The sequence below is a fragment of the Eumetopias jubatus genome, unplaced genomic scaffold (assembly GCF_037043125.1).
Source record: "Eumetopias jubatus isolate StellerSeaLion01/CBP00866 unplaced genomic scaffold, mEumJub1_p1.0 scaffold_7, whole genome shotgun sequence".
NCBI classification, from domain to species: domain Eukaryota; kingdom Metazoa; phylum Chordata; class Mammalia; order Carnivora; family Otariidae; genus Eumetopias; species Eumetopias jubatus.
In genome coordinates, this window is record NW_028274813.1 from 100934103 (window position 1) to 100946988 (window position 12886).

At 35.2% G+C, this 12886-nt stretch overlaps 1 protein-coding gene across 2 annotated transcripts in view; it reads right to left on the reverse strand.

The window, feature by feature from the left end:
- Nucleotides 1-6444: 6444 nt before the first annotated feature.
- The window catches only part of RORA (RAR related orphan receptor A), a 331244-nt gene continuing 324802 nt past the window's right edge, over nucleotides 6445-12886 (reverse strand). For both annotated transcript variants that reach the window (XM_088024819.1, XM_028100317.2), the window contains 2 exons: nucleotides 12041-12153; nucleotides 6445-10412 (listed from right to left, as the gene is read on the reverse strand). In XM_088024819.1, the coding sequence (XP_087880945.1) occupies nucleotides 10248-10412; nucleotides 12041-12153 (278 nt within the window). In that variant the 3' untranslated portion in view covers nucleotides 6445-10247. The remainder of the gene's footprint in view (nucleotides 10413-12040; nucleotides 12154-12886) is intronic.

The following is a 12886-nucleotide window of genomic DNA, read 5'->3' on the forward strand; positions in this document are numbered from 1 at the left end:
GACATTACTTTCAAAATAATTTATGATGAGGTGTTTTGCATCATGAAAACAGTGTGATACTTAGCTGATTTAAAATGTATTAGTTTATGCCTATATAATCTATTCAAGAGGTGGTTGGGCTGGGGTAGGGCAAAGACAGCTCAGGTAAAGTCAGATTTTTTACAGTGTTTGGCATCATTTCTGACATTCCATTTTAATGATTTCCAAAGCAAAGATAACAAAGTATGGTATGCATTCAGAATTTCTCTCCTCCCATATATCAGGGCAGATACCACTAATCAGTCATGGCATCCTTCTTTGAGACAGCAAGCAGCCTAAGAATCCTCAATTCTGCATTTCTGGTGGCTATGACCAATCAATAGATATTATCTCACAAGTTAAAACTTCTTTCCTTGACTTCTCTGATCCAAAAGGTAGTTCGATCCTTCTATACATTTCTCCCTCAGCAAATGGAAATGAATTATTTTTTAAAAAGTACTGTACTACAGACCAGTACTTCCCAAACTTTAGTATGCAAACCAGTCACTTAGGGATCTTATAAAAATGCAGATTCTGATTTAGTAGGTCTGGGAAGGTGTCCAGAATTCTGCATTTCTTTTTTTTTTTTTAAGATTTTATTTATCTATTTGACAGAGACAGAGACAGCAAGAGAGGGAACAGAAGCAGGGGGAGTGGGAGAGGGAGAAGCAGGCCTCCCGCCGAGCAGGAAGCCCCCTGTGGGGCTCAATCCCAGGACCCTGGGATCATGACCTGAGCCGAAGGCAGACGCCCAACAACTGAGCCACCCAGGCGCACCAAGAACTCTGCATTTCAAATAAGGCCAAGGTTGTAGGTAATGTTGGTGCTACTGATCTGTGGACCACACTTTGAGTAGCAGGGTTCTACTAGCCCATTTTCTGGAGACAAAATGTGAGCTAGAAAACTATGTACAAGGCAACTCAACAACCAGGAAAAAAGAATAAAAACAAGGCAAGTGTTCCATTAGAAGCTGAAATTTTATTATAGGATAATAGTACATAAAGCACATCTAAAATTGATGTGTTCAATGCACTTTTAATAAAGGTAATGTAATATTAAAGGTACAGTTTCTAAGTACAATATAACAACATTCATATTAGAATGAAAATCGGAGTATTTAAAAGACAACATTAAATCTCTCTTTTTTTTACAGCTTGTATTTACAAAATGAATCAAAATATTTTTTTTTAAATTGAGGACTCAATAAAATAACAAACAGCTGGAAATAAGCAGACTACCGTTAAGAGTGAATTGAAAAGAAAACCCAATGTAAGTGAAAAGTTGGATGATCCTCTAATAAAGATCATTAGCAAAGTTTTAGTACAATACTATTTTTAGGATTCCCATAAATGGCTTGCATTTTTAGTGTGGCAGAAAAGGAGTTTTTACATACTGTACACAAAACAGACAGCATATATTTATAGGTACAGTATTACTGTTTCCAAACTTGCATGTATATTTACAGAAGGCTGAGTTCGTTACTCACAGAGTTTTGTGAAATTTGTGTGCTTAATCTTCAAGACCTACACACAATTAGAATCAGCATTTCATGTGGTCTTTTTAAATGTGGCTTTAATACTTGATTGTAGAAGAAATTGTCAACCATAAGGCTTGACATACTTTATAAATTTACCAAAAAAAAAAAAAATCCCAGGAAAAAATTTTAATTTGGGCACACCTGTCATTTAACAATTATCAAATGCTGACATGTGCTGGCCATTGTGTAGACACAAAGAGATACAATCTCTACTCTCAGGAAGTTTAGGATACTAAATGGTGCTTAAAAAACAAAACAAAAAAAACCCAATAGGTTTCAATCTCTAAGTGAAGCAATAAGGAATGACGTGATTTGTAGTAAAAGAGATTTCTCCCTAAACTGTAGCCAATTCACTTCAAAAGGTTAACTATTAGCATTCGCTCTCATTAACCACATGATTGCATTTATAACTAAGGTAACAGCAACTCTTCCATAAAAATGGAAAATGTCTAGAATTGTGGGTAAATATGCAGTGCATGGAAGCCAATAACCATGGCTTGAGAATTTATCACCTTCAATTACAAAAAGTGCAGTAAACAGAAACATTTGCTCTATATTTATAAATTGCTCAAAAATCTTTGCTAAAGATCTTACAAATTCAGTAATATTACAGAACAATTCTAATCAATATTTAATAAGGTTAACTACATCCTTAGTTAGATATTTGATATACTTTGATTTTTAACAATGCCAATAGGTCTTGGGAGAAGAGGTGAAAGAGTTTTAAGCTCATTATTAAATGACTTTTAAAACGAAGGTCTTTCACTCAGTTCATGGAACTGGGTTGAGGTCATATTGAAACAGAACGTCCCTTGTCAAATTTGCTTTATGGCCTGTGTTCTGCCATGATAGCCGATGTCTCCATGCTTCTCATGGCTCAGGTAGGAGGGGAAAGGTTTATTCTGCCATCAAGCCACCAAGGATATTTTATAGAAATGCCTATTATCTATAATAGGAGCTAAGTACACAACTCTGTCAGGTGCCAATAATATAACTCCTTAGTAAGAAAAAAAAAATATTACTCCATTAAACTAGAGTGTTTCTTTAGATCTCGAAGGCCTGGCAAATTATTTTTCAGCTCAGGAGATATGGTATAAAGCCAAGTAGCAAACATAAAGTAAATGCTAAGTTTTCATATATCCATATTTATAAACAAATTCACCCTATCGATGTCAAATATCCATACTAAGGAAGTAATTTTATCCTAATTAAATACACTCTAGAATAATTTATATAATGATATTATGTATTTAAAGAGAAAAGCATGTCCCAAATCCAGCACTCTGATACAGCTGCTAGTTGGGAACAGGTAGATATATATTTATGTATATATATATACAAATATAGAGTTATACTCAGTGAAATTAACAAGACCCAAAGGTGGTATTGTCTAGGAATAAAAGGGACTTTTTTTTGTTCACAAAAGTAACTTATCTAGCACCACACATCAGAAAAACACAAAAATAGCACACTCTAGTTCTAAACAGCTATGTCTAAAATAGATTATATAGTAAAACCAGTATTATACAGCATATTGTGGATTTGATAAACAGATAAATATTTGCACTGAGTAGGCTGTTTATAATATAACATTTTCTTATCTATACAGAATGAAAGCCCAAAAGTTAACTGTATAGAGATGTGCAGAACAACATTAAATATTATGACTTAAAAGCAGGGACGAAGGTAAATTTGAAAGAAGAGTAAGAGAGAAAATGTGTACAGGCCATTACAAGTTCTTAAGTTAATAGTAAATAAGGAATCAATTGCTCAAGTTGAAGAAAGCAGTAAACAAGAGATTGCATTTACATGCAGATGTCTAAGATTTGTATTTTTTTAAGTCTATGCACAAAAGTCATTTGTTTTATTGCTTGACATTCAGTTATGGCTAGATTATTTAACCTATTTTTTTTTTGTACTTTGGAAACAAGAATATTGTTAAAGGTGCCATAAAAATGGACAACATTGAAAACGGTTTGCAAATAAACCACCTAACACTGCAGTTCTTTATACATATTAAAAGCCTTGTCTGGGGTTTGTCATATGTTAAATATATTTAAACTGGGAAAATATGTTGTAGCTTGAAGCCTCCCATTGGCCCAAACATCCAATACAAAAACACATCTCCACAAAAGGAGCAGGAAGACAATACAGGTACATTTAAAGAAGCAGCCAGCTAATGTCCTAATGTTTAAAAATTTACCACTGTTTTATATGAGATTTCAAACCACTGTGGATAAGAGAATTTTGGATTCAGGAAGATGTGTACAGTACATACGGATTTTTTTGTGTGTGAAATCATATTCACTATATTGCTCGAGAATTATCTGCATTTACATATGCAATCTGTTCAATAATAACCAAGTTCCTAGAAATAGTTTTCATCCACGTTAAAGTAATAATGAGTGAGAAAGGAAACACACGGGACACTGGAGAGAATTTAGTTGCTCTTAGAGAACAACATAATGGCGTGTGCAGTGTGTCAAAGCTAATAGCAAGCTTTCATTAGTTCTCAGAAGGAAAAAAGTAGAAGAAAATGTGGCAGACACACTAAATGTAAACAGCAAACACGGATTCTATAGGCATCTATTTAAAATATTCATATTCACTTTTCTAACATGCTTTCCTCCATGTTATATTGCATTGCTGATAAAAACATTGTTTATTTGTTTTGAATATTCTGTCATTCATTTATAAGTAAGTAAATGACTGAATGTATTTATTGCTCTAAGATCTGAGGGTCTGGTTAAACATGGAGATCCCTCCATCTATATTTCCTTGGTATAAAGCCAGGCTTCTGGATTACTTTAAAAATTATTCTGAGAGCCTGACAAAACTGATCTTCCTTACACAAACAAGCAACTAACCCAGAAGTGAAACCGATTGCTTTGTAAAGACATTGTTGTCAGCCTTCTCATATCTTAAGAATAAACAATAATAGGAAGTCCTCTTTAATCAAATCTGGTGGAACCTCTTTAATAATACTAGTGTTTAGGGATAGAATGAAGACTTGTATCATAGACTATTAGCAATAGATCAAGATTTACTGTTGCAATTATATTTCTGTTAATCTGATCCATAGTATAAAGTTGTTTTTATAAGGTTCTGTTGTAGCATATCTTTATAAGATGTGGCAATCACGTGCTACAGTATGTGAAAATGTCAATAACCTGTGTGTGTGTATGAATATATGTATATATATATGTATACATGTATATATATAGGTGGAGAGAGAAAAGAGAGAGATTTCTGCCATTTTCCATAGTCTTTATTATCAAAAACAACAAGGTCAAAGTTTCTTTTTCATCTAAACAACATGGAAAGTTTTCCCAAATTATACTCTGCTATGGTAGTAAGAATATATGTAAAAGCTTCTTCTGAATGTGTATTCCAGGTATGGAAGAATCAAAGCCAACAATTATACTGAGGTTCACTGACCTTATGAAAATACATGGAAACATGAGAACGAAGCTATATTGCAAAAATGTCAAATGTAACCCTAAAAGCCGGCTTGTGGCGCTGTTACATAGTTGGGTTTTGTTTGTCTTTAAACATTAGCTCTTGTATTAATTCAACAGACGAAAACTGTTAAGTGTAGAAGAATTGTGTTCAATAAAGGGATTTTTTGGTTTGCTTCTAGAGAACACAATCAAGATAAGTTATTTGCTGGCATTTGAAAAAAATGTGTTCAAACTTTCACCTCTTTTACTGCACTGATAGGCAGGGCTCTTGTCTCATTACTGGTTTAAACAATTTTTTGCATACCATGTAGAATTGGAAAGTTTCTAATATATAATGCTATGAATATATTTAGCATGAATATTTTAATTATTAGAAGTAAATGGAGTAGGTAGGACTGCACTTGAAGTGATGCTCTCTGTTGGTATGCTGCCTATTGATTTACCTTGTGAACATACTGGCATAACCTTATACTGCTTTGGAAGTTATTCAACATTTTTAACCACATGGGACTGAAGAACACATACGTTTTTGAACTCAACAAAATAAGACTATAGTGAAGAGTTTACACACACACACACACACACACACACACGCAATTCTATACAGTTCACTTGTGCCTTGAGGGATAGTATTATTATCACTATTATTAATAATAAAAAACACAATTTGTCCCAGTAGTACTGGCCACCCTGTTTGAAGAGTTTTAGAAGATCCCTGAGCACATTGTTTCTGACTCTTAACCCCAACTCCAAAGTGATAGGGCTTCTATTGTTGATATCAAGATGGATTGTCATTCACAGTAAGTCAATCATAAGGTGCTTATTTACCCTTTTTTTTTTCACCAATCAGCACAAAGAACTGTCAGAAAATAACTTTTTATTATTATTATTATCTTAAAATAATAGCACTGGAAGGACACATGATTTAAACAATCAATGTTTGAAAACAGTGGCTTTAGGATTATTATCTGGCTGCCCCTCAACAATAACAAGTGATTCAATCGACATTCCTTAGCCAAAAACAAAAGGCAAAAAACAAACAAAAAAACAAAAAACAAAAAAACAAAAAACCAACCAAAAAACCAAAACTGTACAAATATGTATTTTTTTCCCTGAGGGATCAAGGTACACCCGCAAGTGCTCTATGTACATATTGCACTAGAGAGGAATGAAGAACATGTGCAAAAAAGCAACAATGAGAGAAGCTTACATCCTACTTAAACCTTTTCATTAAAGATTCTACTAGGTTGTTTTGCATTTTGGAATGTCGGAACACAAACAGCTATTCCTTAGTCTAAAACTAAAAACACATATTTCTACTATGGCACATTCAATGAAATAAAAAGTTTTCCAAAGACAGATAGACAAATTCCATCAAGAAAATAATACAAAGTTTGTTTGTTTGTATTTTTTTTTTTAGAAAATTACATTACTTTCTTTCTTTGTTTCACATTACAAAATCTTTTTTTTTCTTTACACAAATCACATTTTATTGCAGGAATATTTCAAGTGCCATCAAATATTTATAGAAGGGTTAAAAAAATAGAAGTCTCTCTAAAGTGGTCCAGACAAGGCTTTGTATAGAATAAATCTTTTTTTTCCCCATCTTCTAGTTTTGATTTAAGTATTTTGAATACATTTTCTTTTCCATTGACACTTAGTAGCCTAGAAGCGGTCCGACACACGCACATCATACACACGAAAACCACACACACACACGCGCACACACACACACACACACACTCCCTCCTCACCTGGCCCTCAGCCCACCCCCATATGCTCACAGAGATCTGGGTATCCACACTCTAAAGAACAACCAAACTTAGAAGCAGTGTCTTAAGTTACATTTTCCTTAAGTTAGGAAGGGTGAATTAGGATGCTGAAGACTTTTTAAAAAATCCATAGCTTTAACGCAAATTAGGATGCTGAACACTTAAAAAAAAAATCCATAGCTTTAACACAATTTGCAAACTGTCCAAAAAAGCACTTTCATCTGCACTTTTGTTTTCATTGTGACCAAGGCCAGGTTCTTCAGAATATAATGCCACCATCTGACACCACTGTAACCAAAGGTATTCAGACTTCATACAAAAAGCCTTATGCACCCTCTATGAAAAAACTATATAAAAGGCATCATAGCAACTGGGATAACAATGATGTGATTCCAATCTTTAAAAGACTACTGGATATTTAAGTTTAGGAAACTTTAATTATAAGAACTCTTAAACAATCATTATTCTGTATCACCAAGTAGTCTGTGTCATCACACAGGTGTTTCTATAAGAAGAAAATAAAAACGCAAAGGTTTTCACATCCTTTTCTATACGTCATTTTTTTAAACTGAATTTATTGTTTAACTTCAGATCCCAACTTTGATCCAAATAATGGTTGTTCCCTCTGTTCACTGAGCACGCCTCCCCTGCTCTGTCCCTACACTGGCAACGTATTTTGCTCTTAAAGTCCTCACCTTGCTTTTCTTTCAGAAAGACCTGGTAGCAGCATCATGTCAATGTATGTTGGTTTATTTTAAAAGCAATGTCACCATGGCGTGACGACTACTGAGATCAAGCATCTTTTTTTTTTTTTTTCTTTTTTTGCATTTGGTACATGCAAAATCCTTTCTGGGAAAAGGAATTTCTTTTAAGCTCAACATTATGCTCTCTCTCTCACCCTTAGAGAAGTTCAATTAACTCTTATCACTTCACAAATGGACACTGGAATTCGGTTTAGTTGCTCTTTAATGCACTAGCACCTGAGGCTGGTCATATTCAGAAAGCTTTGGTTAAAAAGAAGTTAATATACTCTAATAAAACCATCCCCAAATTTAGTGACTCAGAATGACAAAAAACAAAAACCAAAAACCAAACCAAAATAAAAACACACCATCTCCCCCCCCCTCCCCAGGAGAAACAACAGGAAAAAAAAAATGGACAAATAAATAACTGAACTAAGCTTGGTACTCTTTTCAGAGTATAAATACTATTGATCTTTAAAGGAACTATGCTTATTTAAATTAAAAAATTTGATTTAACCCTTCTTGCCCAAATATAAATACTATATGCTGATAGTTAACCTCTCTATATAAACACTCACATAAAGCTTAATATACTTGTAAGAAATTTAAGTAAATATTACTCTCGTCTTCTATTTATGGTTAAACCCTTAGTATATTTTTGAAAAAAAAATTAAGATGTTATTTAGGCTTCATACACACTTCTGTGTGAAAAATTCCTTCCTCTTTTCCAAATCCCCCAGGAAACAAGTCAGAAAATCAGCTGGAGTTAAAGCCAGAGTAAAGGGCTCTGGGAAGCCCGTGCTGTGATCCACACGACATCAGGAGCCACAATTCCTAGGGAAGATTCAGAAGGACCCTGGTGGTAGAGACACTTTGTCTGCTATAAAGGGCTGCCTAGAAACTCCCACCTTTATGCTATGAGAAGATGTTCCCTTTTCTGTATAAACATGGTCTCTCATGTCAGACCAGAAGTTTGAATCCCACCCCGACTGACTAAAATCATCTTCTAATGCCTACGTTTCCAAAGGGCACTTATTTTTAAAATATGCACACGTGTATATCAGACTGTTCATTCGCCCTTCCCCCACTGGGAATTATTAAAATTAAAAAAACCCTCCAAAACATGAAATTAAACAAAACATTCAATATTTCTCACCTGAACACAAAAGCCAAACAATCTTCTAAATATTTAATAAAATAAATTACAGTCCACAGTTTTCTAATGAAGATAAATACAAGAGTAAATGTTTGCGGCTAGCATCAACTTCACTTTGAATGCTTAAAATATTTAATATTTAAATAAGAGAAACTGTTTCAGTGTTACATACCTCCCTCACCCTTCTATCCATTGTCTGTGAAATATGGAGCGCAATATTCTAGAATTATAGCATCTAGAGGCAGCTAGTCTAGAGCTAGTTCACTCTGAGATATACTCTTAGGGTTCCTAGATTATACCAAGAACATAACCATTCACAAAGTAAATGCTTCATGTCCTCACATGGGCAGTGTGTGTTTGCTCCAGATATAATCTTTGGGTCCTTCTTATAATAAAAGCTGAATTCCAATAAATATTTGGGTTACTGATTTGTTCTCAAAGCATAAGAATTCCAAGTGGAGACTGAGTCCATATAAGTACTGAATTGTGTGAAATGAGCCTCCCTTCCCTCCCTGCCTCCATGAGGTGGCATTTAAAAAAGCTTTTTTAAAAAAAATAATGTGCATGATGGTATAAGTCCATAGCACCAATCGATCATTCAACTTTGTATGAAGCATAAACACATCTATCCTTAAGCTTACCAAGAAGCAAAGTATAATTTAGGGAGAGTTCCATTTCTAATTCCAAATGAAGTGTAAAAAAAAAAAAAAAAAATAATCCACATCATGATTTCTAGATATGACCAGCCAGTCTTTTCAAAGTCCTTTGTAAACAGCAGCATAAATACCTCCTGACGTTCCTTCCAAGCCTTCTCAGTTAAACTTGTGTTTCTGGTGCACATGCGACACAACAGTGAACACGCTAGCATTTCATTTAAAGAAAAAGGTGCAAAATGAAAGTGCCTTATCAATTCAACAGGAAAAGCTACACCAGTAACTACATTTTATATTAATTAAAACAATATATAAACAATATCTCTTTTAGCTATATATAGTCTTCATGCCCATTTACCCTGTAATATATTATAATGCTATTGTTGCTAGTGCTATGGACCCTTTTCATACCATCCTGCTGACTGGCAATAATCGGTGGAAAAACATAAAGACTTCCTTCATGAAACAAAGAGCAAGTTGTGCAAAGTCATGCCGCCACCTCCGCTATGCACACCGGGTACCGATTATTGCAGGGCTCTCTGTTGGTACCAACAGATTGGTGACTCTGCAGAAAGTCTGTGGGCAGTGAGCTACAAAGAAAAGGAAATCCTCCGACTTTAGTACCCTCCTTCAGTTGTAAACAGAGGTCAATGATCAAGAAGTTGAGACAGAAAAAGGGTCCATATCTGTAGGCATAATGGAAATCATATGCATGAGAAAAACAAGTTCAACTTTTATTTGTTTTCATTGTTTCCCCTCCTTTGCCTGACCCCGATCACCAAAAGATGTGCAGTGTGTTGGAGCTCCAGGTCTGTGCAGGGCCATATAAAGTGTCTCGGTTAATTTTGTTGTGGTTGTTTTTCATGTTTTGTACTTCAGACATTCTAGAAGTGCTTAGGTGATACATTTACCCATCAATTTGCATTGCTGGCTCAAATTCTGAAGTGAACAACTCCTTGTATAATGGAGGAAAATGAAGTCGCACAATGTCTGGGTATATTGCTTTAAATGCCATTAGCTTTTCTGTATGTCGTCCACATAAGGCTCTTAATGTAGACACCTTGCATATTAACTGTAAGTGGAAGAAAGGACACGTTGTGAGGCGAGAACAGACATAAGCATCAAAAATCAGGGAATCTGGATGATCTTTACAACATTGTTTACAAAGGTGAAACACGCTCAAAGTGGCTTAACGTGTTCTTCCCAGAAGGAAGATTGGTAAAAACAAATTTTAGGCATATCATGGGATACCAGGTATACATTAAATACAATTTTGAAGACAAATAATACAATAATCTGAAAAGATGTTCATGAGCAAACGTGGCAGAGGTGAGATAAGAACCCAAGCCTCTCACCTCCTTCTCCTATTCCAACATGCTTTCTGCTCTCCCATCCCCAACCCTGCCCTCCACTGCTGTGGAGGAAGAAGACGTCTGGTGACAGAGAAGAAGACAAGGAAGCAGTCATGGGCAGGTGAGGTCACTGCAACTGCAGATGAGCGCGTCCCCTACACATTTTATGCAGAACCAGGACTAGCCAACTCCAATGACAACGAGTTTCTTCTTGGAAAGACCTTGGCCTGGACAAACCAATTCTGGGTCTGAGTAGAAGGCTCAGAAGAAAGAATAGTCAGAAGGCCTGGACGGAAGTCTCAGCATTGACCATTTACCAGTTGAAGACAGTAACAGCTTGAAACAATGCTTTTTTAAACTCCAAAACACTGTACAAATGATGTATTATTTCAGCCAAAATAATCCTAAGAAACATGTTTGACAGATCTTGTCCATGTGCTACGTGCTCTCCAAAATGAAAGAACCTAATTGTATCCTTGCACTGGGGCAAGAAGATGAAGAAGAAGGTAAGGGTCTGGAGAGTTCTTCTGTTTTCCATTCCTGCCTCAATCTCTCATTGAACAGGTACAAAATAAAAACAAAGCAGCAATTAACGCCCAACTTCCCCTCTCCGACCTAATCTAGCTATCAGAAGAAAAGAAAAGAAAGCAGGAAGAGAAACCCAAACCTCTCAAATCCATCTTCTTGAACAACAAAACACATAAAATAGTCTAAGAAAGAATAAGGCTGATTTTTCAAGGACCAAATACATACTACTAGCATTAGCACTGAAGAAAATTAGCATACTTTAAATTGACATCCTAATCATATTTTTATTGCAAAAGGTAATAATTAGCAAAAATGAAGCCTTATGCTTTGAATACGGGGTAGTAATGGGAAATTGATGAAGAAAATACAAAAGTCACTTTCTGTTGATTACTAATGAATGTAATGGAAATAGAACTAATATTAGAATATGTGATTATCCTGCTTGTTTTAGTCCTTTATAACTTTCTCCTTCTAAATTCGAAGATTCTTTTTCTAATTTATATCAATGCAGAACATTAACTCTGCTTTATGCACAACTTAGATGGAATAGGAGGAAGATTTCCAGAACGTATTAATGCTTAAAAAAAAATTTCTACCATTTTCCTATTATTGCAGGACACTTCACAACCAATCATAGGAAGTAGAACTTAACCCGAATTTTGGCCCAACCAAGTTTATCGAAATGGAGATATTTCTTCAGTAGCCTATTGCTTACGGATACCTCTGGGGGCCGGTAAGATGACCTGTAAGGGTGGCTGGCAGCAAGACCTGTGGCAAGGGATAGTTCAGGCCATGCCAACCAGACACCTTTCCCTTTTACCTTTGTTAGAATTCCATCTTCTCGGTGATTCTTCTGCAGGACATGTTGAAGAGCTAGCTGAATTTTCTGTTGCAGTTTTTCAATTTTTACCTTTTCCTGCAGCCATGAGCGATCTAAACATTAAAAATGATACTTCTTAGTATTTCTCCTACGTGCTATTGGGACACCCCAATTCCTCCGGACTCTTAGACACAGATTATTATGCCACAATGCAGAATTAGAGAACAATAGGCCAGTTTTATTCCTTGTTCAAAATTTGCTCCTAAAGCAGTGGAAGACTGATCTAAGATAGAGTGGTAAAGCTTTCCATTTTTACTGATCCTTAAAGGAGGGGAGAGTCCTCTCCTTCCAAAAGGATAGACATTTAAATTTAAATCTAAGGCCATACACAAGGGCAAATGAAACCACCATGGACGCTCAAATCTTTCTAATAAGTATATTTCTGGATGAAATACTCATAGCAATCCTGCTAGCCTTTCTGGCAAATATGAAAATTGCCTTATAATCTAAGGCAACTAAAATTGTCAAGATCATTCCAAATGACTTAAGGGTTATGAATTTGGTCTTTCTTTAAGAATGCCAAACAGAAGACAGTAAATTTGCAAAACAGATTATCCCCAGGAGGCAGTACTAGTTGAAAACAGATTAAATTCAGATAAACTTGTGGATGACATCCAAATGAATCTTAAGAAAAAGTAGGATGTCTTAAAAACCATATTCTCTTGGAGATTTGTGTTAAGAAGGGCAACCCTACTCTCCCAGAGCATTTCTCATGATATCAAGAGGTTAATTGTGGACTGGGTTTTCCTCAACTTTCATTTTTTAAGACTGTATCAGAATGGCATG